Source organism: Pocillopora damicornis, chromosome 3 (genome assembly GCF_964200805.1).
Source record: "Pocillopora damicornis chromosome 3, jaPocDami1.2, whole genome shotgun sequence".
NCBI classification, from domain to species: domain Eukaryota; kingdom Metazoa; phylum Cnidaria; class Anthozoa; order Scleractinia; family Pocilloporidae; genus Pocillopora; species Pocillopora damicornis.
The window spans coordinates 28,415,943-28,440,224 of record NC_142672.1 but is presented as its reverse complement, the minus strand read 5'-3'; the positions used below and the strand labels follow the sequence as shown (position 1 = coordinate 28,440,224).

The following is a 24,282-nucleotide window of genomic DNA, read 5'->3' as shown; positions in this document are numbered from 1 at the left end:
AGTACGGAGTGACCAAGTTGGTCTAAACAGCGACAACAAAGGTTATGCCGGCAGAAAACACTCAGTGCTTTCGCCACAGAACCGATTTTAAGAGCGTAAACAGCAGAGAAAAAGACATTCCAGCAGCCGGAGGTGGTTCTAAGTCATCGAGATCTATTCCGTCTAAATAACCCAAACGGGTCAAGTATGACCTCGAGCGTTGGCTAAAAAAGTCCGGACTACCGCAACACACCATAAACATCACATAAGAGTGTGACATGCATCGAGCCTTTCTGTTTTGAAAATTCTAAACCAAAAAAACCTTAAGGAAAAATGGATGAGAAAAGGGAGAGGCTCGTCGATTGGAAATTAAACTTACTCATCGAAATTCCGCCCGTAAGAGATTAAGGAAACATATTAAAAGAATGAACGTGCACAGTGACCCTTAAACAACAAGAAGAAAAGAACTTGGACCAATTGAGGAATGAGTTCAATGGCGCGCGTAAATATCATCACGTTTTGTTGGAATTAGACAGGGAAGAGAATACTTTGTATCAATGGTTCGATTTCCACGACTGTCAATTCTTCGAATGTAGAATTAGAGTGCAAGAATGAACGATTATCCTCTGGTAGTTAATGCGTAGCTAAACACCACAGGGTGCTGTAGAAATCCTACAAGATAAGCCAATCAAATATCTCGATTCATGAAAGTTACTTTTGGTATCTTTTTCCTTTGGTTATCAATTACATGCATCTCGCCTTCGGTGAAACTGGTCATGGCCAAGAACAAAATATACAAGGGGCGAAGCCCAAATGTGGAGCGTTATTTAAATAGTTGTGGCCGCGAAGTAGATATCTCGGGGCTAATTGCGCCAAATCTTGCTGCTGGAGCGAGACTCGCAGCCAAAAATGAGAGTCAGGCTCTGGACGAGAAGACTTCCAGAACATACGAGCTACGGCTCATCGCACTGGAGCAGTTCGCGGCACAGAACGGAGATGATGCCATTCTTTTCGGCCCAAACAAAAGGCCCTTTTTAGCGGCCACATTGCAAACCTTCATGCGTAAGTATTACTTTTCAGCACCGATCTAGTAATTACAGTAATCGCAAGTTTCGAGTTCTCCAATGCACATTTGGTTATGTCGGCGTTCTTTAAAGAACTATCGATCAACGCTGTTGATCAACGCTGTTTAGTTCGTACGCAGTGTATTCCTTAGATATTTCGTTGGTTATGACAAAATTAGCTGAAATAATCACGCTGTTATCGGTTTTTATTCGTGAGGGATCATGAGGCCGACGAATTTAGGCTCGCCGGATGTGCAACTGAAACACGCGGTGACGTGTGAAATTCTAAGTTTTCAACTTTAAATGCAATTGTAGTTTAAGATAAAAGTAGGTGTATTTACACTATTTTTAACTGACTTCCGTTTATAGAACAATGTCGAACAATTTCGTTCTCATTAGTGATTATTTACACACATTAACATTACGCAGTTTGCAATAACGCTAAACCTGGTAAAAGAACAGTAAGAAACGCGATTGAAAAATGTGTTACATCTAATAGAGCCATAAATTGCGTTAACGCAATATATGGTATAAAAAGTATGGACTATAGCCTTTACTTTTTATACCACATATTGCGTTAACGCAATATATGGTATAAAAAGTAAAGGCTATGGTCCATACTTTTGAAACCACAGTTTGCAATAACGCAAAACCCGGTTAAAGAATAGAACTGAGACATATTTTAACGCGATCGCAAAATGTGGTAAATCTACTAGAGCCATAAATCGCGTTGACGCAATACATGGTATAAAAAGTGAGGGCTATATTTTGAAACTATATTTTGCTGGTGAATGCATTGTAAGACATTGTTTGAAACGCAAAGAAAAAAAATGTGCTTGTTTCACTTGCAGGGATTGTAATTAAACGCGGTAGAAAAAGGTCAACATGTGCTCTGTGTAGCACGCGTAGGCCAGGTTACCCAGGTCCTCGGCCGTTCAAGATGGCGACGACTTTACGAATTTTACTGATCTATGGAACTTAATGAACACACTTGAATTAGGGAATGTAAACAGTCTAACTGTTTACGAATGAGAAGGATTTCGCTCCTTATGAGAAATTTATAAAAGCTGCCACTCTTTTTTGAGGCCTTTCTGCAGGGAGACCAAAAACCATGCGAACTTATGTTTTTCTAGGCATAAGAAATCTGCAAGCAAATATTATTTTTGGTCTGTCGGTTTAAACATAAACGTGTTTTAAGATGGTAAGACAAGGAATATGTGGTGTGGAGGTCAGTTTAAACGAAATACTCTGGACTTCAAGAAACTTATAACTATACCCAATTAGATAAGAACTATGCGAGTTTAGGCAAATGTGCAAATGTGCTTATAATAATCTTAAAACATTTTTTTTCAGAGGTGATGGGTGAAACAAAAGGGAAGAAAATTGGCACATTACGTTGTCGTGGGCTCAAGCCTCCTGTTATCAGGGGCTATGCAGCCGCCTTTAATTATTGTTTCTGTGCGTTTGGGCACACGGAGCAATACAGCGAAGCCATTGTTACTGCTGAAGATGGCTCTCAACGAGTTGTGCCAAAGGGAAATCCCATGTCGTCACCTGGTAGGTTATAAAATGATTCATGTATAGTCTTACACATCAGCTTGATGCTGTTAAATATAAAAGGAAATGCTCATTTCTCTTCCTGTTTTATTGACCATTTCCTTAATTTTCATGAGCTTAATGTTGTCTCTACTCTCTATGATATAGTTTACCCTTGAATGTTCTCTGCTTCTGACTGGTTTAGTAATAGTTTGGCTGATAGTGTTCATCTGGGGAGTGCACTATCAGCCCATAGCACCGGTCAGGGGTAATACCTGGATGGATAAAAGTCATCCACAGACTGGAAAACCCCACTAAACTCACTGGATTTGGTGGGTCTCTTGCCGGTTTTTTTTTCATTTTTCATTCATTTTTTTTCATTTGTTAAATGTCAGCTTTCAAGTCATTCATCCAGAAAGTTAAAAAAATAATTTAGGGTCATTGTTTGTAAAATTGGCATGCCTTGTCTTGGAACTATCAGTTTGATAGCTGCTTCTTGGAAATTTGATGTTCTAAAACCAACCCGTTAGCTCTTGAAGCTTCATTTATCGAGCTAATATATCAATGATAGTGTCTACCTGTGGAGGGCACTATCTCACTAACTCACGATGCTCATATTTAATTGGGTGCACATATCCAAGGGGCAACTATCAGTCTGATAGTTGCCCCTTGGAAATTTGATGTTCTTAAAACTAGGATATTATTCCTCACAACTTTGCCTCTTGGGTTCATATTTGTTTTAAGAACATTAAATTTCTGTGGGGTAACTATCAGCAGATAGTTCCTTGACAGAAACACTCGATTATTGTTTAATAGTTCCTGTATGTAAACCATTTATTTAAATATTTTGAGGAGAATGTGATGCTGGTCACCCTCAGGGGTTAAAGAGTTTTGAATAGGCAGGTTGCTTTAATTTGCAATTCACATTCCTTAGGTCACAAGCACAGATCGGTGTGTTAATGATATAGTGTTCTAACCCTAGAACAGTTATCAAATAGTTGTTTAGGGCTAGGTGAATTTATTTATCATGTTTATATATATTAATAGCACAGCCACCTGTGGAATGATGTGTAAAAGAGACCTGCTGGTTTAGAATAATTTTTTATCTATGTGTCATAGATGTTACTCAGATGATAAAGCAGCTTGTGAAGAGGGCCACAAGACCTACTGCTAAGGACACCCGGCATGGAAGGGTGCCTTATGAGCCCAAGAAGGCACCACCATTTACCCTTCAGCAGCTATTGCGCATGCGTGCATACTGCCTTAATACAATAGAGGTAATCAGAAATAAAAAATAAAATTAAAGGAGGGAGCATAACTGGTTGGTAGGGTCAGACATAATCATTTTGAGGAAGCCCGTGAGCTCTGTTTTTTGTTTCAGGAGAAAATGGACTAGTAGTTCTAATCGGTAATGCTATGTTATTCACCAGTACAATACCTATCTATATGATACAAAATTGTTTACTTTCATAGGGTTTACGAGGTATATTGTTATGGACTGTTACATTGTTTTCCTTTGCACTGTTCTTGAGAGGGGAGGAACCTCTTCGTCTCAAGCTGAAGAACTTGAGGTTACCTGCCAATTTCACCTTAGGTAATGATTAGTGTATAGCTTGTCTTGCACAACAATGAAGTATATGTAACATTTATCACAAATTTATTAATTTTTTTAAAAGCCAATTTCATAATTTACTGTATACATTTTTTACTCCTGACTTGATATCTGAAAGGGCTGGGCAAGTAATTACTACTACAAATCTGATTTTATAAATTTCTGCTTTTGAATTGTTTTATTAATATTGTTAATGACCATTAATATAATATCTTATTTTCAGGTGATCCCATTACATTGCCAAAGCGAATTGAAGTAAAAATACCATGGTCAAAGGCAGATAGAAAAGCCAAAGGTGGGTATATATGTGTTACAGGTCAAAATTAGCCTTAGGTCATTTTTCCAACCAGGTTATTTTTTTTTGACCTAGTTTATTTTTTTATACTAGATGTATAAGTAGAAATTTAAAGTTAAAACACCTCCCTTCCATCACTGTCTTTGAACCTCCCTCCACCATCCTTCCTCACCCTGTGGAAAAGATTTCATAAAGTATTGCTAATGAAGTCATACTTTAAATGTGTGGTTCCAGAAAATGTCCAAACTACCCCCACAGAAGGGATTGGAAATTCTTGGTGGTGGGGTCTCAGAGACCAAAACCTTTTAAGGAAATGTATGAAGCTCAATTGGAATTTCTAGGGGGTTAGGGTCTTATGAAAAATCTCTTTTGTGGGATAGGTAGGGATAATTTATGGAACTACACACTACGACGTGGAGCAAAGTATTTTTGATGAAATTTAAGGTGTTCAGATAAATGATATAACACTGTCTTGAGTGTTTAATAACTTCTTTGCATTTGAAACAATGATAAATTATTAATGAGTTTAAAAAGTTTATACTGATTTTTAAATATTTTCTTACAACATGCTGTCATTATTCATGTCTTAGGTAAAGTCATCAATATAAATATCAAATTGTTTAGTGTAAATGGAAGCAATGAGGATGGTGTTAGAGTTCCTGGATCGGTAATCAAACCTTGCTAAATCATGGTAGCAATTGTAGGTATCGTTAAGGGGGCCCAAGATAACCTCTAAAAACCCTACAAAAAGGTTTGGTTTGGAAGGGTTTGGGGCGGGCTTTACCATTCTAAGAACTGATCATCAATCATTTGATTTCAGGTGTTACACTTACCCTGTGGAGTAACCCTTTCAACAAACAGTTGTGCCCTGTGACTGCTCTTATTGCATGGTTACTTGTAGCAGGTTTGTAAAGAATTTATTTGAATTTTGTGTTGTAGTTCAACATTATCCTTGGTTCTATTTGTATTTTTCTTTGTTTGACATTTATCAACCTATAAGGGAGCAATGATGAATCAAAACTGAATCAAGAAATAAAATTGAACCACAGCATTTTAACACAGTCAAAGCTCTCCTTGCAACCTCTCCTAAGCAACCAGCTCTGGTTACTGCCACTACACCTTATGTAAACCCTGTTTTAATTATTATACAAATTCTGCAATTAAAGCTGTCATAGGGTCCAAGCACATCTGTTTTTGTGAACTGCCAAATAGTCTTTTCCTTTGTTTTTAGCCTTCCATTTTTGCAAGCAACCATTTATAGTTATGACCACATTTTTTAATTCCCGGGGTGGTTACTTATAGCTTGCATAGCTGGCTGGATTTTTCAACCAATTGCTTTTTTGTTTTTTTCAAATGGAGCAGTCAGGTTGCAAGGAAGAGTCAGGTGTTCTGCCAGCAACTTTGTCCACAGTTCCCCTTGAGCCCCATAATTCCACTATTCACTTGCAATATCGAGCTTTCACCATGTAATGGTGGATTTAGGGGAGGACTCCCCTTTAATATATATACTGCTCTGTAGTGGTGTTGTTTACATAAGAAAAGTTCATGTCTTAAAAGCAACTAGTTTAAAAAATGCTTTTAATCACCTTCAGAATTTTGAGTACCTGCTAAGTTGATCTTTTGTATATTACCTTCCCATTCAAGTTGTATTAATGGCCATCCATTTGTAGAAAAGGCATCAAATTTCATCAACTCATCAAGTGCCCCCCATTAGTAGAGGGTTTTGACCCTTGGCTACAGATTCCTTACACTTTAATTCAGTTATTCACTGACTTTGCAAATAGCATTTTTTTTTTCCTGGTTGGATACATTTGGTATCTTTCAAAATGAACTTGTCTAGCAAAAACTGATCATATTATTTTCATATTTGACTGAAGATATTCGTGGGGGTTACCTTTTCCCAAGGGTTGGGAAAAATAACCGTGCTGTCCTGCGAAACTGTGCCCGTGGGGTCACCACCTACAGGAAAACCTTTCTTGAGGTACGATGTATACAGTTTAAATTTATCTGTAACTAATTTAGTTAAAAAAACTGTATCTGTTCATGCTGTTAGATAACCATCAGCTGGGAGAAGCAGCCAGAATACACGCTTCATTTAGCTACTTAAACTAATTTCCTGAATGTCAATATTATTTAGATGTCCAAGGCTCTTTTTGAGAAGGAATTCACGACACACAGCATCAGACGATCAGCAGCTCGATGGGCTGCTCGTTGTGGGGCAGATGATAGTACCATAAAAAGAGCAGGGAGATGGTATGTTACATGTAAATTAAAAAACCTATGTTCAAACTTACATGTACACAAGTGAAAAAGCCTTTTTGTTTTTTTGTTTTTTTTTTTTTATGCAGCCAAGAGTGCAGTGTATCATGAAATTCATGAGATGACAAAATAAAACAGAAGATTGTATCATTCTATAGTTTGAATAAAGTTTATGTAGATGTAATGTTTATATTAGTGATGTGCAAAAATCTTGTTCTATTGTTATGAGGCCAGTAAAGCTTTCTTATCTTCAATTAAAAAGCAAAATGCATTTTTTTAATTTATGTATGAAGTGAATAATCAAGTATTCTGTTAAAAGAAACAAAAGTTTCAGGTTTAAAAGGGATTCAGTTCTGTGACAAGAAAATGCCAATGTGCAACAACGTGAAACATGCACAGGAATAAGCACACAAAAACACTTTCTTTTACTTGTGCTTATGCTTATTTCACAAGGTGGAACCCAGGTGAAATAAGCTCAAGGACAAGCACAACTTTGGTAGTTGATCTTTCTCCTATCATGCAGTATCCATCAGAATTGTGAAAACACTGCACTTGTGCATGGTGTCTAAGGTTGTGCTTATCACAACTGTGAACACCTTTTGTGGTTATGCTAGCACTTATGCTTGCACTTATGCTTGTGCTCATCCCAGAGTAATTGTAAACCAGCCTTAAGTAAACTGGAAGCCCCTTTTCTTTCTTTTATTGTTCCATTGCATTCAGTTGGTTAGCTCATTGTTGAAATTCAACTGTCTGTTTACTTACTTCATTTTAATCTATTCTAGTATTTGCAGTGAGATTCTTGTTTAAAAAAAATATGTGTCAATGAAGAATAATCATTTTGGCTTGACTGATTATTGGTTTTCCTTTCTTTCAGGAAATCCAGTAGCTTTGAACTGTACACACAAGATGCTAGAGCAGAAATGATAAAGGAACAACATGATGGAAATCCAATATTTGATCATAAAATGTGGATGTTTAAACCTCTACGGTAGTTCATGGCCCTTTTGCAAAAAAGTACTCGTGGATTCTCATTGTTGAATGCATCTTTTGAAAAGTACAGATCTTGTCGTTAGCTTTGCCATTTGAGGTGGCTGATTAAAATTTTATGCTTTCTTATCACTGTGTACTCTGAAGAGTAAGCAATGGATTTCATTATAAATGTATTACTACATTTGAAATGGTAATTTGCCCAACTACAGTCAAATCTCTGCTAACAGACACTTGCCCCTAGCAGACAGTAAGTTGTGGTCCCAGCCATGTACAAATCCTACATTTTTGACCTCCCAAAAATGGACCTCCCTCTTAAGCAGACGCATTCACTCGTCCCTATGGTGTCTGTTTATGACAAGTTTGTCTGTATCAGTGAATTGAAAACTGTTACTATGTTGTTAGAACAGTAACAGATTAGCAAAGTGAGTAAAAATAATAATGATATTATAATGATTTTATAATAACAATAACATCAAGTTGCAAAAATTTACAAATGAAATATTGGTAGAAAATTTTCCATGTTTGCAAAATAATGTTTAAGTTCAATAATTATCCATTCCCAAGAATTTTTTGTACATTCCACATAAATTTTATTTTTAACATAACATTTTTCCAAAAAGAAATCAGTTACCATAATTGCTCATCGTGTTGTGCCAGATTCAATTTCCACACTTATTGTCATGCGTGGGTCAGTTTGGCACAAGGTGAATTTTATGTTGCATTACAAGTCAAGTGTACCTCTTCAATTTTTTTAGGCCTTTTGTAAAGTTATTGCTTGTAACAAAGTGGTGCTGGCTGCTGATATATTATAGTCACTGTCATAAACTAATTATTCAGGGCAAAAACTTTGGGATTTATTAAATCTTGTTAAAACTTAATTAACTTAAAATTTTATTGCTATCATCTTAGAGTTACAAATCTGAACATAACCTTGTTTTATTAAAAGTAATTTTACAGATAGATGTTACAATATTTAGCATAATGTTTCTAGTTGTGATTGGTCACTGTCTATATAGATATTACAACAAAAGAGGTTCTTTGACCAGTACAGTATCTCTGATATAAATGATTATTGAAGTACCCAAACTTGTAAAACTTTGTCGATTTAAACAACGTTTCTCTAGGAACAGGAACAAGAACCCACTGCACACATTTTAATGTCGAACAGAAAAATCACCTTTTTGATTCGCATAGCATTTCAACTTAAAAAAGCGTTTGAATGTGTTTTTATCGAAATATAACAAGAACTGTTGGCTAAACTTCAGAATACCCCGCCACTTTGGTCCGGAACTGTTTGAACCAACTTAGTTGGAGGCATCATGCTTCCTTTCCTTGATCTCAACTGCATTCGCATCTGAGGACTTGCAGGGCAGTATTCGGGTTCCTTGGGTGCGTTACCACCTTGCTCATTACCACGTTCGTCATCGTTCTTGTCAGCATTCTCATCATCACCCGCGTTTTGGTTGTTCTCGTGGATGTCATCGAAGTTTAAAATAGCCCGGGCTGTGGACATCTCGGAGGGTAATTCAGAAGCGAGTTCATTTCTGCAGCTTGGACATGGCACCCCGCACCGATGACACACGGGGATGTTATCGAACCATGGTATGGTTAACGGCTCGTTTTCGGAGTAAGCTGCATTGCTCCCAGGAAGACGGGGATCCTTTCTCCGCCACTGATCCTGACACCATTCGACCAGTTTGGTTGTTGCTATTTGTCCAACTTCCCAATTTCCAGTCGCGGATTTTACTTCTTCACCAAGCAGCTGTGATTGCAAGTGATCGAAGGCACGTACCTCTAACAGCTTACATAAAAAATTAGCCACGACCTCGTGCATTTTCCATGTGAACTTTATGTGCGTGTTACGGGGTGATTCCCTTCCTGAAATTGCCTTGTAGCCGCTCATCAAAATAAATTGCCAGACAGCAATATCGTACAAAGGACGCAGGAATGACAGTGGGTTAGAGGAAGGCATCTTTAATCGTATATTTACAACTGGCCACTGACAATCATTGACATTTATACAGATTCTCTGACCCAGGCAAAAACTTGTGACCTCGTGATTTCCTATTTCCGGCCTTTTCATTGACTTCCATATTTGGATGGAGACAATCAATGATGGTAACAAAGCACCCCTATTCCCGCACCAATCAGAAAACGAGCTCTTTGAGGTGCGAATATTGAAAATCGACAACGATGGAAAATAACATCTTGTCGAAATTCTCAATGGCGTCGTGTGCTACATCTTCGTCTGGGACAACAGGTTCGAAAAAGCGCCTTCCAGAAGAGCTGACAGAATTGCTAGATGTGGCAATTTATACCCTTGCCTGTCAGGTAGGATTGAGAGCGGGGCATAAGGTTAGAGGAAACCCGGTGCTAGAAGGGGTGAGCGCATTCTTTGGCCAGCTGATCGAAACCGCAAACGAGGATAACAAGAAGCAGCTGAAGGACATCTCCCCTGGAAGATTGGGAGGATGGCAACCAGGCGAGGCGCCATCGCCTCAACTCTTAACGTTGGTGTCCTCGCGAATAAAACTAATGAAATCGAAACAATTAATAAGGGAAGACGATAACCCGGTGGTGCCGTCCCTGTTGGTGGACAGGCTAGAGTGGTTTGACGAGGAGGAGGAAAGGGTCAGGACGAAAACGTTGGCCAGATGTTGGCGTTGCCAAAGTAGATGCAGATTTTGTTCGCGGAGGAGGCACGATTTCCCAAAATTTGGGCACTTTAGACCTGAGTAAGTTGCTTATTCATACAGTATACAGTATTAGGCTTATAATTTTTAATGAAGGCCATGTTACATACATACATACATACATACGGTACATACCTACCATACTAAGGCTCCCTGAGCCTTAATAAAATCACCCCATTTTGGCAACCTGCAATGCTGCAAAATGTTGGTTTGCAAGTTGCACAAAAAGTAGAACTGTCCTCTACTTTTCTCAACATTACCAGACAAGTTGTTGTGTGTGACATGTCAAACATGCAATTTGAAGCCTTTTGCATATTATTGCAAACAGAAATTGTGAGCATTGTGTAATATGGCCTTGAGGGTGTCAGTTCAACAGGGTAAAAATCACAATCTTTGAAAACCTCTGGTTGTACTTCATTAAATAACACATGTATTACAATTTCAACATGTAATTATCCTTTGGCTCATGAACAATTTTTTCGATGGGAGATTTATTGTCCTGCAGAACAGGCATTAGATCTAAGCATTTCAGTTGCCCATTTCATGAAAACACAAAAAACCTCCTAAGCCTGGTAAATTATTTTATGCACATGATGTTTAGACTAAAAATGAAAATTTTACTGGTTTTAAAAGCTAAGCAATAAAATTTTTCAAATAATACAAGAAAAGTCGGTCTAGACTGTAGGATAAAAACAAGACAGCAAGTATATAAATTTATATATTTCTTTTTCTGTACCTTTGAGACACAAACCCAGACTATTCCATGAAAACTTTTGGTTTCTAAACTCCATCAAACTCTTTCTTTCGATTGAGTTTGATGGAGTTTGCAAATGCCATGCAACAAAATCAAACCTCCCCCTCCCCCTCCCCCTCCCCCTCCCCCTCCCCCAAGAAGAAAACCATGATCACTTGAATTGTTTTGATCAAGTGTGTTTTGGTTTGATTGGTTTGGTCAGCGAACTTTAAAAAAAGGTTCTGTGTTTGATTTTGTTCCCTGACTGAACTGCATTCAAATTGTTCTTTTGAGTGATGTCATTAAGTTATGTTAAGTCTGATTATTTTTTTTTTTTATGAATTAGACTGAGATTGGGTGAGTGCAGGTCATGTGAAGAGCACAGAAAGTGAGAGGATTGGCCTGTTCCCAAATTTAAGTTTGCCAACCCTGGAAAACTTGGCTTGTTAGCAGGCCCATGCTCTTTCTGGAACACAGCTATTATTGTACACTTTGATGGATTTTCATAGTCTCCATCAAACACATTCGATGTCATGTTGTATAGTTGAAAGAGATTCACTTGAAATGGATGCATGTTAAGGCCCTCTGAAATCATTTTTAAATTAATTCTTGCAGCTTGGCATCACCATTCCTTGATGTGTTAGAAATGATGCTGGAGGGAGCAGATGATAATGGTAATGACCGTGATGATGATGATGACAGTGATCACCACAGTAATGATGGGAACTCTGGTGATGAAGTAGAATGCAGTGATAATAGTGAGGACTACACAAATCTGATGTCAGACATTGATTTTCCAGTTGATGATGAAGATGAACAAGATGCCAACAGTGAAAATGACAGCAGCAGCAGGAGAGATGAAAGTGAAGAACTATTCACTGGATCTGAGGAAGACTGAGGTCATGACATGATTGTTGACAAAATGTACACTTTGGCTCACTATCTTTTTTTATATTGCTCTTACTAACTATTTAAAATGGTACACTAGTACACTATATTAAGATCCTTTCCCAAATAAAACAGTTAACAACAGCGATCTCTTAACAGCACACAGGCAGAGGAAGTTTGGCTTTTCTTTGTGTGATAATGACCTGCTGGCAAGGAAGCAAATTTCGGAAGTATTCAAGCCAATGCAAGTTTTTTAGAAAGAAACAGAATGATTTCCCAATGATTTTCACTTCATTTATTAATAGAAAGTCTTTGATTCATTTAATACCACTCTTTTCATCAAGCCTTGCAATAAATCATTTGAGCTAAAAATAGTCATGTGATTTAGTTGTCTTATATATCATTTTTGTAATGTTTTGTTTGTGAAGGCTAACTGTATCTGACTCCATCTTCGATTAAATATTGCTGGTAATTCTTTGCAAAACATTTAATGACATCAGCTCTTCTGAACTTCATACCTAAATAATTTTTTTATTTTTTCCTGGGAATGAAAAATAAAATAAAAAAGAGGCAGTTTTGATGTAATTGTAGATCACCAACCACAAATCTAGGAAATTCAAAAGAAACATCAATAATATTATGTTGCTGGATTGTTAAATCAACTGTCATTAATTATTAACTTAATTTTTTTTTCGAGACTTAAACATTATTTTTGGGCTAGGATTTGAACGGGTAGTATAGTGTTCCAGTCCTACTCAATATACATACATGGAGTTTGTCATGGTTTATATAAATGGTGTACCATACCACTCTCTTTTAGAGGAATGACTTAGCAAGCATAGGTGATAGGGGTACTGGAAAGAGAGAGAGAGTTGACTATATTAAAACCACTCTGACTAATACCTTCTGCTGTCGTCACTATACTCTTGAGCAAGCTTCATCTCAAACATTCCAATCACATGGTGATAATCAGAGTCAACATCCGATCCTCTTGTGACTTTAACATCAAAAAGGGGTTTTTTTTCCACTTCTTTGAGACTGTGATGTGATCCATTTGATTGTACTAGTGAAGGCAGGTGTAGGTAATGTTACGTTGTGTATTTTCTTGTGTTGGAAGAAGGAGCTTTCAATGGACAAATCATTGAAGGCGCAGCAGTCAATGAATGTCTTCATTCTCATCGATCTCTTCTAGTGCTTCTTTTCCCATTATGTCCTCTCTACCGCTGTTGTACGCTCCGCTCTCTTGTATTGCCCCCACCCATTTGTATTGACGTGTTTCTCTTCGAAACCTTTCTCAAGTCCCCCCTAATTATAGGCCCTTATACCTGGAAACAAAAAAATACACCTGGTTATAGCCCCCTCCCCCCCCCCTTACCCAAAAGACCCCTTTAATAACAATGCTCATGTACTGTAGAGTTACCCTGTATAAATATATTATTGGGACTACCTCCCAAATATTAAAGTAAATTAAGAAATCAGAAATCGCCATAAAATCAAAACGAGAGAATCTTTGTACGTTTGTTAAATGAGCCACAGATTGAATCATCGCAAAATGCGTTTTGCACCAGAATCCCATATTTTGCGTTTAAAGTTTGTTCGCAAAACATAAGACACAGATCGAGTTATCGCAAAATGTGTTCCTAAAATGTGCCATAGTTTGAGATATCGCAAAACCTGGGTTCTCAGAAGTACGTTATCCGAAAAATTCGTCAAGAACCAAAATTAATTTCCAGTGGAGTGTTTGTGTCTCGCGAATTTGGAAAATCGTGCTCATCAAGAAACCATATTTTGAGGTGGCGCATTCTGTGGCATTTAATGAAGTCGCAGTTTGAAACATCGCAAACTACGTTTTATACAAGAATCCCATATTTCGCGTTAAATATTTTATCGCAAAATATGGCTTTCATTAATTAGACACAGATTGAAACATCGCAAAATGTGTTTTATACCAAAACCCCATCTTTTGCTATAAGAATCTGATCGCGAAACATGGCTTTCATTAATCAGACCAAGATTGAGTCGCCGCAAACTGCGTTTTATACTAGAAGTCCCATATTCCGCGTTTAAAGTTTAATCGTTGACAAAAATTACAATACCTATACACAATTACGTTTGGAAACTTGTTCTCAATTGCCCATAAATGAAAGGAAAACAGAGCAGAATAAATAAAATGAGCCCGTCAGCTATGGATGCTGGCGTTCTGGATCAGTCCCTTTACTTATCAGTTAAGTAGTAGGACCTCAGCTAAATTGGGTGGAAGACTACTTATACCATATATTGCGTTAACGCTATTTATATATGGCTCTAGTAGATGTACCACATTTTGCGAGGTTCGTTCTTCGGTTTAAAAATATGTCTTATTGTTCTTTTACCAGGTTTTGCGTTATTGCAAATTGTGGTTTCAAAAGTAAAGGCTATACAGTCCATACTTTTCATACCACAGTTTGTAATAACGCAAAACCTGGTAAAAGAATAGTAAGACGCTTTAACGCGATCGCAAAGTGTGGTACATCTACTAGAGCCACAAATTGCGTTAACGCAATATATGGAATAAAAAGTATGGACTATAGCCTTTACTTTTTATACCACATATTGCGTTAACGCAATATGTGGTATAAAAAGTATGGACTAAAGCCTTTACTTTTTACAACACATATTACGTGAAAACGCAATTTGTGGTCAGTAGATGTATCGCATTTTGCGATCGTTCATTAAACGAATTAAAAGATGGAATAAAGACGTTCTTGACCAAACAGCCTGTTCACAATGATATTCAGGCCCATTCTGATCCCCAGAGCCGCTTGTCCTTCTTAGCCTGCGCACGAGAAACAAGTGGTTCTCGGGACACATGATTTGGTCGGCCGGATTTGAAAGGGAGTTTAAAATCGAGCCAGTCGAAGCAACAGTTTCAAACTCCTGTATAACAAAGTATTTTAAGACGGCTCCTTTGATTGGCCGTTCTTTTTGTGTAAAACCGGCCAAGATTCTCGTGCACGGGCTCAGCCGCCTAAGAGGGACAAGCGGCTCTGGCGACGAGGATGATGCAAGCCAAGGAAATAGAAATAAAGTCGGGTGAAAGGGTTTAACGAATGCCATGCGGATCCAGACAAAACTCTACGTTGTGAAAGACATCTAATCGCCGTAACGTTGTCATTTCAAAAAGGAAAAAGATACAAGCAAAACGCAAAAAAAAAACAATAACAACAACGACAAGAAGTAATTAGGCACGTGATCTACATTCCCTTATTTTAATTGAAATGAGCTAGATAAATCAGTATTGCGCATGAAAATGGCACCAGAAAAACTTTAATTTGTGCTAATTAATTATTTCAATTGCAGTATTAATCTGCAGCAATAGACGGTTGTTAGTGTTGAAACGTATTATCATTTAACTAACTCCAGTTTGGTTCTTTGCTTTGGTATTGACGTCAATGCAATAAGGCGTAAGCAATATGCATTCCACCGCCCGTACAGGACGATTATTTTATAACAACCTCAATCAATAGTCGATACAATGGGCGTATTTACTTGCAATACACGCGTATTGCCGTCACAATTGCAAGTTGGAATTCTTGTCCTCGCGCTAAACCAACATAGTATTCCAGCGGGCAAATGCGACGGCTAAACGCGTATAAAGACGCCCAGTAACATAACCCACGATTAAGATCCTGTTAAGCTAAAGAACCTCTTTAGCCTTTAACTTCAAGAACCTCTTAAGCCGACAAATGGAAAAGGTTCTTTTTTGTTTCCTAAAATCGAAAACAAATGTTTATTTTTAGGGAAATAAGATAGGCCAACATTCTGGATCCTCTTTGGAGACACCAAGCGGCCTTTAACCCTAACCTGGGAAGAAAGGGAGACAAACAAGGACAGGGAAAAGGAACGGGAAAGCGAAAGAAGGAACGGGAAAATGGAAACGACGGAGAGATGGAAACAGTATAAATGGTGTTGTATGGTGTCAGAGTAAAATTGTTACTTCCATGCGTCAAAGGTCTTACAAGAAAGGTATTTGTACATTTGAAATGGATCAAATAAGGGCCTGAAATAGTTTTCATTTAAATCATGACAGCACCTCCAGAGAATCAGAGGAGTTCCATGCAAAAACTAGAATGGAATGCGTCGTGCATTTTCCTATTTTGAAATAAATCAAATGAAATGTATTTCGATCCATGGGTGAGAAGTATTAAGGTCTACACATGTAGATCTCACTAAGTGTTCCATCAAAATTGTTGCACACTGAATAGCTACAATAGGGAATAATCAATAAATGTCCTATGAAAAGTTTTTTAAAGATTATTACTATAAAACAACAATGCGATAAACTGTAAGTATCTCAAATTTTACGTTAATTTCCTCTTGTTCACTGCCGAGCAAGAAGCAAGTGGAGGAAACGGCAGAAATACTGGCCAGTAAAACCAATAACAAGTATTGAGAAGCCACATGAAAATTAAACTTCAAGATGCTACTTTTCATGCATAAAATGTTGAGCAAAACTACCACAATGAACTGCAGGCATATATTTACATGTACATCGAGAAAACTGCCAGGTAAATTGACCAGTTATTGTTAAGTCTAAATAATTAAAAACACCAACAAGATGTAATTCAAGCACTCCTACAAATACGGCACTTGAAAACAACCAGTAGCAAAGTAATCAGTCAAGATTCATGCAGGAAAGCAGGGAAATTTTTGTTGGCCACCAGCTACTTTATACAAGGCTTTAACTTATTGATAGGAATTAAAATGTAGTCAATGATTTCAGGAACAACATTCATCAATTTTGTTTACTAGTGTTTAAAAGTTTGTATAGTTTACCGGGTTTAACTTCATTGTACTGAGAAGAGATGCTGCTAACATCAAACCCATGACGTTGAAATAATAAATAAATAAATTTACGTTGACTGTAAATGGAAGTATTTCGTCCTTTGGATGACTTAAAGTTCCTCATTAGCATAGTCCAATCTCTTAATGGTGGACAATGTTGGCTTCCAAGCTCCCAGATCTCCTTCACTTGCTCTAGACTTTCAACATTTCTTGGAATTGTTAATGAATTTAGCCAGTCTAAACAGGATTGACCAGGAAGACCATATTTGGCATGGATGTTAAGAGTCACAGGATCTAATACCACAGAAGAGCATGATGGTGAAACTTGATGATACAAAACAGATGAAACTGAGGGTGAAGATAGCTGAAGAGCTGGAGCAGGAGAATTTTGATGAAATGTCTGCAAGACAGTGGATGCAGTGGATGAAATGACTGGGCAGAATATAGATGAAATTGAATAATTATGGACACTTGACTGTGAAGATGAAGGCTGACTACATGACGGATGTGACAGGCTTAAGGATGATGAAACTTGTTGGAATGGTGATGGTGTGACTTCCACTGGCAAGGATGAGATAGAGGGAGCTTGAGGAGGCAATGTTGCAGGTTGTCCAGATAATGTGGAGGGTAGGATTGGAGTTGATGAAGATAGCTGAGCATGAAAAAACGGAGACGCTGTACAACCAGTAGCAGAAAAAACTGGAGGAAATGACAGAGAATGCTGACCAAATGGCAGAGTATCTGAAGTGGAAGGTTGAGGATTTACTATTGAGCAGGAAGACTGCAGATTAAATGAGGATAAAGGATGCAGGTCCTGTTGCACTGATAGTGGAATAACATTTGACAACAAAGATGCACAAGTTGTAGCAGGTGGGTTATGACTGGATAAAGATGACCTAGATGATGTAGGTGATGTGGATACAGAAGATGTCAAGGTAAATGATGTTAATACAGATGATGTCAAACTAGATGATGCCAATGTAGATGATGTTGATGCAGATGATGGTGATGCAGATGATATTGATGCAGATGATGATGATGCAGATGATGTTGATGCAGATGATGTCAATGAAGCTAACACTGATGTAGATGATGTTGGTGTTGACAATGTGGATGATGTGGAAGTGGATAATGATACGGTACATGTAGGCTGCCCTGTATTGCTGGCCTCCATCACTGAAATAAAAACAGACGACCAATACAAAATTTGACGGGCAGCATTCAGCGCTGAACCACAGGCTGTTCCATCTGGAGTCTCAGGAGAGGCCTGAAATGTTTGCAGTTGAGAGGACACTTCCCTCAAGGAGTTAATAAATGGCAACGTGTGAAGTGATGAAGGCCCCTCCTTTCTGGTATCAGTGATGGCTGTTATCCCAACAACTGCTTCATAATCTTCCACTATTCTTGGAATGGAACAGTGGCCATCACTGTTGAGAATTTCTTTGATTTCAGTTGAGCCCCTTAGCTTAGATAGAAAGTCCATGAATTCACTGTCCTGTGCACAAGAAAAGAAATAAAGTTGAAAATTTAAAATAAAAACTCTGCAATGAATCGATTTTGTACCTCAGATATAAAATTATCCTGGCATGATCATAATGCAGTACGTGTCCAAACCCAATCTACTGTAAATTGTAAGTCAAAATCAAGCCAAAGGTAATCAAGAATGCGATCAATGTGGATCTAATTTCTTTTTTCTGCATGAGTTTCAGAGGTTCAGTTTTACAGTGAAATCACCCATTAAATGTAATGAAGTATTTTTATAACTTATATAAATTGACTGAAAAAACATGCAGTGTTTAAAAATGAATGTTTTTAAATGGGTCCACTTCAAGTCCTTCAAGACAGTGAAGCCAAGGTCTTTTGCAGAAGAGACAAATTTAAGATCCTTATCCATTAACCTATATAACCTTTCGGAGCTTTGTCTTTTTCTTGTTATTGTGAGGTTTACACATTTAGATGGTTGGAAAAAAATCTCATTATCAGTCAGGGACCAATTCTGCAAGCTATTCAGGTCATGTTGGACATCAAGGAAATCAACTTGGGACATATTCCCTAGATAGCTAGAGCAAAAGTCAACAGAAATAAAGAAAATTTTTTCATGAAAAACAAAAGACTTTAAGAACTTTGATAAACAAGACAAGAATATTATTTGTAATGAAAAAAGCCAAACTTAAACCACTTAATGCATGTACATGTAGCTATGAAATCCAGAGCTGAAAGTGTTTCTAGTTGATTTTTTTAAACAACCTGTAGAGTCATCATATTTTTATGAATATGTAGAGAAAAAAGAATTTACCTCATCATTTTCATCACTTTCTGAATCAGAAGCATCTTCATATTCAGATGCTGATGAATTCTATAAAATAAGCAGCACAAAAAGATGACAATAAATTTATTGCTCCATTTTAAGTGCTTTTAAAATTATATTGTATGTACAAATGAACAGTGAAGCCTACACACTGAATTAAACACACCCTTGGTGAAGGCACAAGTGTAGTAACTTGTCACAATAGTAAGAGAGCCCCAAGTGCAATAGCATTCAGTCAAATTTGTCAAAGAAAATACTTGATCACCATTCAACAATCTCAAGGAAGGTTAACAAGTCCATTCACCCACTGACAGTCATTATAAATCTAAACTTAACTTCGGCAGTACAAGTCACAATGCAACCATACTACCTTTGCTCACATCATTTTTAAGACTTTTCTTTACAGAAATGCAATAAAATTTCAGTGGTTATATGTCTCACAAACTTAATTCACAAACTTAGATGCAACCACTGTGCACACTTATGAGAATTAAAGTACATAAAGCTGTACCTCCACTTCTTCCTGTTCTTCTTCTTCTTCTTCAGACATTGGTTCTTCAGGCAACATCTATGATATAAAATGATTTACTTGAAAACAAACGAAAACTGTTCCATTTGGAAAATGAGGAAAGCATGATACATATTAGCTATTAATGTAAAAGTGATCACTTGCTTTCTCCTCTCCTCCCCCTAAAAACCACTGGCAAATTACTGGTCATTGCAGAGCAAAACTGGGGGGTTACTTGCACAATAACCCACAAGGAATGCTAGGATAGCATGAGAAAAGTTTAAGACTCAAGATTTAACTGAAAGCGCTGAAAACGCATAAAACTAGAAGTATAATTCCGGTGCGTCCAAGGACTCCGCACAGGCTAAATGTTAACTAAATGAAAAGACATGCATGTTATTAATGTTATTCCAGTCTGGTGAGAGCAAAACTGTTTATTGTGTCCCTTTGCATATGTTTGTTTCCGTGTTTTTGGTTTTTTACTCTGATTACTTCGCTCCAACTGGAGTGGGCCGGAATTGCCATTTTTGTGATCCACCCTCAGGAAGTTTTCCTGGTGGTCAAGCATTGTGTAAAATGAAGGATAATAAACACAATAGCCTACATTTGGCTAAAAATTATGCACGGATATTTGTAGTGAAATACCTTTGGATGTTTGTTTTGATTTGTACATTAGTAGTATAAAGGGTAATTCGTATAAAGCCGAGAAATACTTGCTTTAACGTGCTCCAAGTGACACAGCATGCGCACTGATGGAGAGCAAACACGCTTCAATTCCGATATCGTGTTGTAGCACTTTACATATGCATAAAATGCGTGTAAAGTCCGTGTATGTATGCCCTCATATTATTGATACTTAACATGTAATCTCACTCGAGAGACATCAGTTATACAAAAGATTCACGAAAACTTGAAGCGTCGTCACAGTTATCTTACAGGCAAAACAAAAAAGTTTCTGTAGCGTTGACACAGATAAAAGTGGCGATTGTGATTAATTTCACACTTCACAGTCGAAAATCGTACGAAACGCAAGTATCATCAGGGCTCCTACTAAATTCCAGCTGAAAGTTATTGGGAAAAAGAACGATAAATTTCGAAGATGATAAGTTTCGAACGATAAGTTTCGGAGATGGTGACAAGGAGAGCGACTATATCGAGCGAAAACAGCGACTGGAATAGTCGAATACGATTAAGTTCAAGCTTTCAGTAAGTATGCTTAGCTTAAAAATTGAAACATTGAAATGCCGAAGATAACATAAATACCAAATGAATACATACCCTGGGATTATCACTAGCAGAAGAACTCGCAAAAACCTCCGCCATTTCCGACTTCTGCCGGTAAATCCGCAGACGGAATCAGCAGTTCAATTTCGCGCGGCCCGCGCATTAAATCAGCTTAGCAGCCATGCCTCTTTGCTTGTAGGAAAGTGACGTCACTGTAGAAATTCTACCAACTACCAGCACCATATATGGCGCCCGGAAAAAATAAGTAATTCTGTTACGCTTTTCGCTTTAAGCGACGCCAGCAGGCAAGTTTACACTCCGCCAACTTTATTTGCATACCCAATTTTATCAGGTTATCTGGAATACAATGATCCGAATTCAAGGAAAAAGAGTTTTGACCGTTTTAGCTTTTGTGATGGCAATTTGTGTATCTTTCCAGCTAAGTCTTCTACGGAGTACTCGCTCCTCCTTTTCCGACAGTGTTCGTGAACAACTAGATGTCGAAAACCACGTGCAGCCCACACAATTACGACAACTGAAAATGAATCACACGACAACTTCTACTTCGCAAACTCATTACAAATCATTTCTTATAACCAGGAGATCTTGTATGCAACATCACGATCTTCTTATGATTATCTCATCCGCTCCAGGTAACTTCGAAAGAAGGAATAACATTCGTAAGACATGGGCATTCGAAAGATCCGCAAAACCAAGATGGACGTCAGTTTTTCTGGTCGCCCAGACACGGAATGAAACAGTTTCGAACGTGTTGCTTGACGAAGATGAAGCACTTAAGGACCTTGTGCGAGCTAGCTATTATGACCACTACTGGAATCAAACCCGAAAGATACAAATGGGCTTCGAATGGGCAGTAACGTATTGCAATTTCTCGTTTCTTTTGAAATTGGATGACGACGTTTTCGTGCACGTTCCAAGAGTTCTCTCCTTCTTAAGCGCACACACCACGCCGAAAAAGATGTTTTACGCTGGCAATCACTACACAAATCCTGTTCCTTTAAGGGAGGGTAAATGGAAGGTAACTTACGAGGAATATAGCGGGACGAGATATCCAGACTTTTGCCCCGGTTTTGGATACATTTTATCTCACGATGTTGTACGTGCATTTGTTGACACTTTCTCTTCTTTGCCGTTCTTCAGACTGGACGATGTTTACGTTGGCATGCTAGCAAGTAAGAACGGAATAAATATTACAAACAATGTGGGTTTTGAACTATGGCATCCGCCCCAATATGTATGTGTTCCAACAAAGAATACTTTAGTCAGGCATGATGTAGGGGAAGAGTGCCAAATGAAAATGTTTAACTTAGCCATTTTCCCTCAGTAGTTCGATGGCGTGGTTAGTACATACGTATATTTTCATAAATTCTTCAGTGAATAATTTTTCCCTATAAAATATCCGTTGTTCATTTGAGTGCAGCTAATTAAAGCCATCTTTGTTTTGAATGTGCGTAGCTCGAAGAGTCAGAATCAGGGCATTGGATGCTACAACATTCACCGACAATCAGGCTGAGTGTCTGAGCAAGTTGTGTATCTGTCAAAATAAGCAGTAGATATCAAGAAACGACTATCGCAGTTTATTATTTTATGGGGAATTTATTGAATTTTACTGCTTCCTCGTCTTGTAAAAATTGATTGCAACTTTAATTAACAAATAGAGAAGCCTTGACTGTGCTCTGTTCTGTTATAAAGCACGCAGGAAGCGGCTAGAGCACGAAAGAAGTGTAGGGAGAAACACGAGACGTAGTCGAGTGTTTCTTCCCACTTCTTGAGTGCTCTAGCCGCTCCCTGCGTGCTTTATAACAGAACAGAGCACAGTCAAGGCTTCTCTATTTGTTGTATAATAAAGAATCCGTTAAATTACCCAAGCATTACTTTTAATTTTCAAAACAAACTTTATTTCCAAAGCGAACAACAATGTCGTCAGCATGCTCTATACTCTCATAAAGCACGCTACAATAAGCCAATCAGAATCCTTGTTAGAGTGGTTCAAATAATCTGATTGGCTGTACAAGATTAAAGCTGTCAAAAGTGTCAAACCATCAAAGTTCAAAAACCATCAAAGTTCAAAAACCATCAAAGTTCACATTCTACGATAGTTTACAAACTAAAATAATTCGGCAAGTCGAATTTAACACTTTTGCCTGAAGTTTTTAAGTCTCTAATCTTGAAGTGAAATGTTCAGTGAACTTCAGCCGAATTATGGCTCATAAAAACACGCGAGTTTTTTCACATGAGAAGGTAGAAAACAAACTGTTCAAGGCGAATGTTTTTTGAATGAACGACAGCCGAATTCACCGGGACATGAAGATCGCTCGGGATGATAGCGCCGCAAAACTCGGCTGTAGTGACTGATGTGAATTGCCACTCAACGTATCGGAAAGGATATCAGAGCAAGCTCTTATTTTTTCACTCGAAGGACGGCCGATGTAGTTTCTGAGGCTTGCTTTACTGTGATGACAGGAGATCGCCATGATGAGCAAGCCGCGATGAAATTCAGCATGATCATATTCGCTCAGACACCGTCATGATTAGTATGAATTTTAACAATTATGCCAGTTTGGTTATATTTTTCATCATTTCTGTTTTGTTCTGTTTTGTTTTTGAACACTGAACTTTATATACTATACGAGTGTTAGCTGTGTTTGATTTTTATTACCGTACGTAAGCTTGCAATCTAACTGAGCGTGAAAATCTTTAAAACTCGGAATGTTTATTTTGTTTTCCCTTTGAGGATTTTCGTATCTGCTCACGTTTTAATAATGTCAATTACGGCGCCTGGTATGTTTACAAACCTTTGTTTGATTCTTCTGTTGCTACTTGCCGGCTCGCTTCAGTTCCGAAATTTCACTTTCAATTATCGGAAAAAAGCTAAAAAGAAGTCCCGGAAAAGCTCGAACACAGTACAATTGGCAGATGGCGTGACAGCTTAAGCTCAGCTCTATGCTCTATACTCTCATAGAGCACGCGCTATCAACCAATGACAGCGCGCGTTATATCCGACTTTTATTATAAATAGATTTATTTTTCCTTGAAAATACACAAATCGTGACTGTCCAAAAGCTTGTTGGATGATTTTGTAAAGTTTGAATCACTTTGTACTGATATGCTTTAATGCCAATACAAAGGGTCATGTCTGCGAATGAGTAGCTCTTTGAGACTAAAAACTATCAAAATGTGATGTAAGATTTAGCTCTTACCGACTTGAGAGCAATCAAGACTTTATATTCTTTGATCCAGACACATGCAGGGTGAGGAAACAAGAGACACGGAAAAATTCATTTCAGAAATGTAGTTGATAAAATGAACTCTTCTTTCTGGTTTTCAAGCAATCTTAAAACATTGACT

General features: G+C 37.8%; 4 protein-coding genes across 7 annotated transcripts; 3 read left to right on the top strand and 1 right to left on the bottom strand.

The window, feature by feature from the left end:
- Nucleotides 1–595: 595 nt before the first annotated feature.
- Nucleotides 596–8,815, top strand: LOC149049194 (uncharacterized). 3 transcript variants are annotated; one of them, XM_089202360.1, is made up of 9 exons: nucleotides 596–1,041; nucleotides 2,397–2,600; nucleotides 3,699–3,856; nucleotides 4,053–4,173; nucleotides 4,415–4,486; nucleotides 5,307–5,390; nucleotides 6,364–6,467; nucleotides 6,624–6,739; nucleotides 7,620–8,815. In XM_089202360.1, the coding sequence occupies exons 1-9, from the start codon at nucleotides 684–686 to the stop codon at nucleotides 7,735–7,737; spliced, it is 1,335 nt and encodes a 444-aa protein (XP_089058486.1). In that variant the 5' UTR covers nucleotides 596–683; the 3' UTR covers nucleotides 7,738–8,815. The 3 variants fall into 3 exon arrangements, with proteins under 3 accessions (XP_089058486.1, XP_089058487.1, XP_089058488.1); XM_089202362.1 differs by lacking the exon at nucleotides 596–1,041 and adding an exon at nucleotides 1,963–2,271; XM_089202361.1 differs by lacking the exon at nucleotides 6,624–6,739 and having other exon boundaries at nucleotides 7,620–8,695.
- A 1,143-nt stretch (nucleotides 8,816–9,958) lies between these two features.
- On the top strand, nucleotides 9,959–12,059 carry LOC149049193 (uncharacterized). The gene is made up of 2 exons (XM_089199600.1): nucleotides 9,959–10,470; nucleotides 11,777–12,059. Exons 1-2 carry the CDS (start codon nucleotides 9,959–9,961, stop codon nucleotides 12,057–12,059), a joined length of 795 nt encoding a protein of 264 aa, XP_089055726.1.
- A 4,122-nt stretch (nucleotides 12,060–16,181) lies between these two features.
- On the bottom strand, nucleotides 16,182–21,078 carry LOC149049192 (uncharacterized). Of its 2 annotated transcripts, none has more exons than XM_089199162.1 (4): nucleotides 20,968–21,078; nucleotides 19,693–19,749; nucleotides 19,170–19,229; nucleotides 16,182–18,368 (listed from the first exon to the last, which is right to left on the bottom strand). In XM_089199162.1, the coding sequence occupies exons 1-4, from the start codon at nucleotides 21,010–21,012 to the stop codon at nucleotides 16,824–16,826; spliced, it is 1,707 nt and encodes a 568-aa protein (XP_089055288.1). In that variant the 5' UTR covers nucleotides 21,013–21,078; the 3' UTR covers nucleotides 16,182–16,823. The 2 variants fall into 2 exon arrangements, with proteins under 2 accessions (XP_089055288.1, XP_089055289.1); XM_089199163.1 differs by lacking the exon at nucleotides 20,968–21,078 and adding an exon at nucleotides 20,335–20,557.
- A 127-nt stretch (nucleotides 21,079–21,205) lies between these two features.
- On the top strand, nucleotides 21,206–22,376 carry LOC149049191 (beta-1,3-galactosyltransferase 5-like). The gene has a single exon (XM_089201804.1). The coding sequence runs from the start codon at nucleotides 21,281–21,283 to the stop codon at nucleotides 22,259–22,261; it is 981 nt and encodes a 326-aa protein (XP_089057930.1). The 5' UTR covers nucleotides 21,206–21,280; the 3' UTR covers nucleotides 22,262–22,376.
- Nucleotides 22,377–24,282: the final 1,906 nt, after the last annotated feature.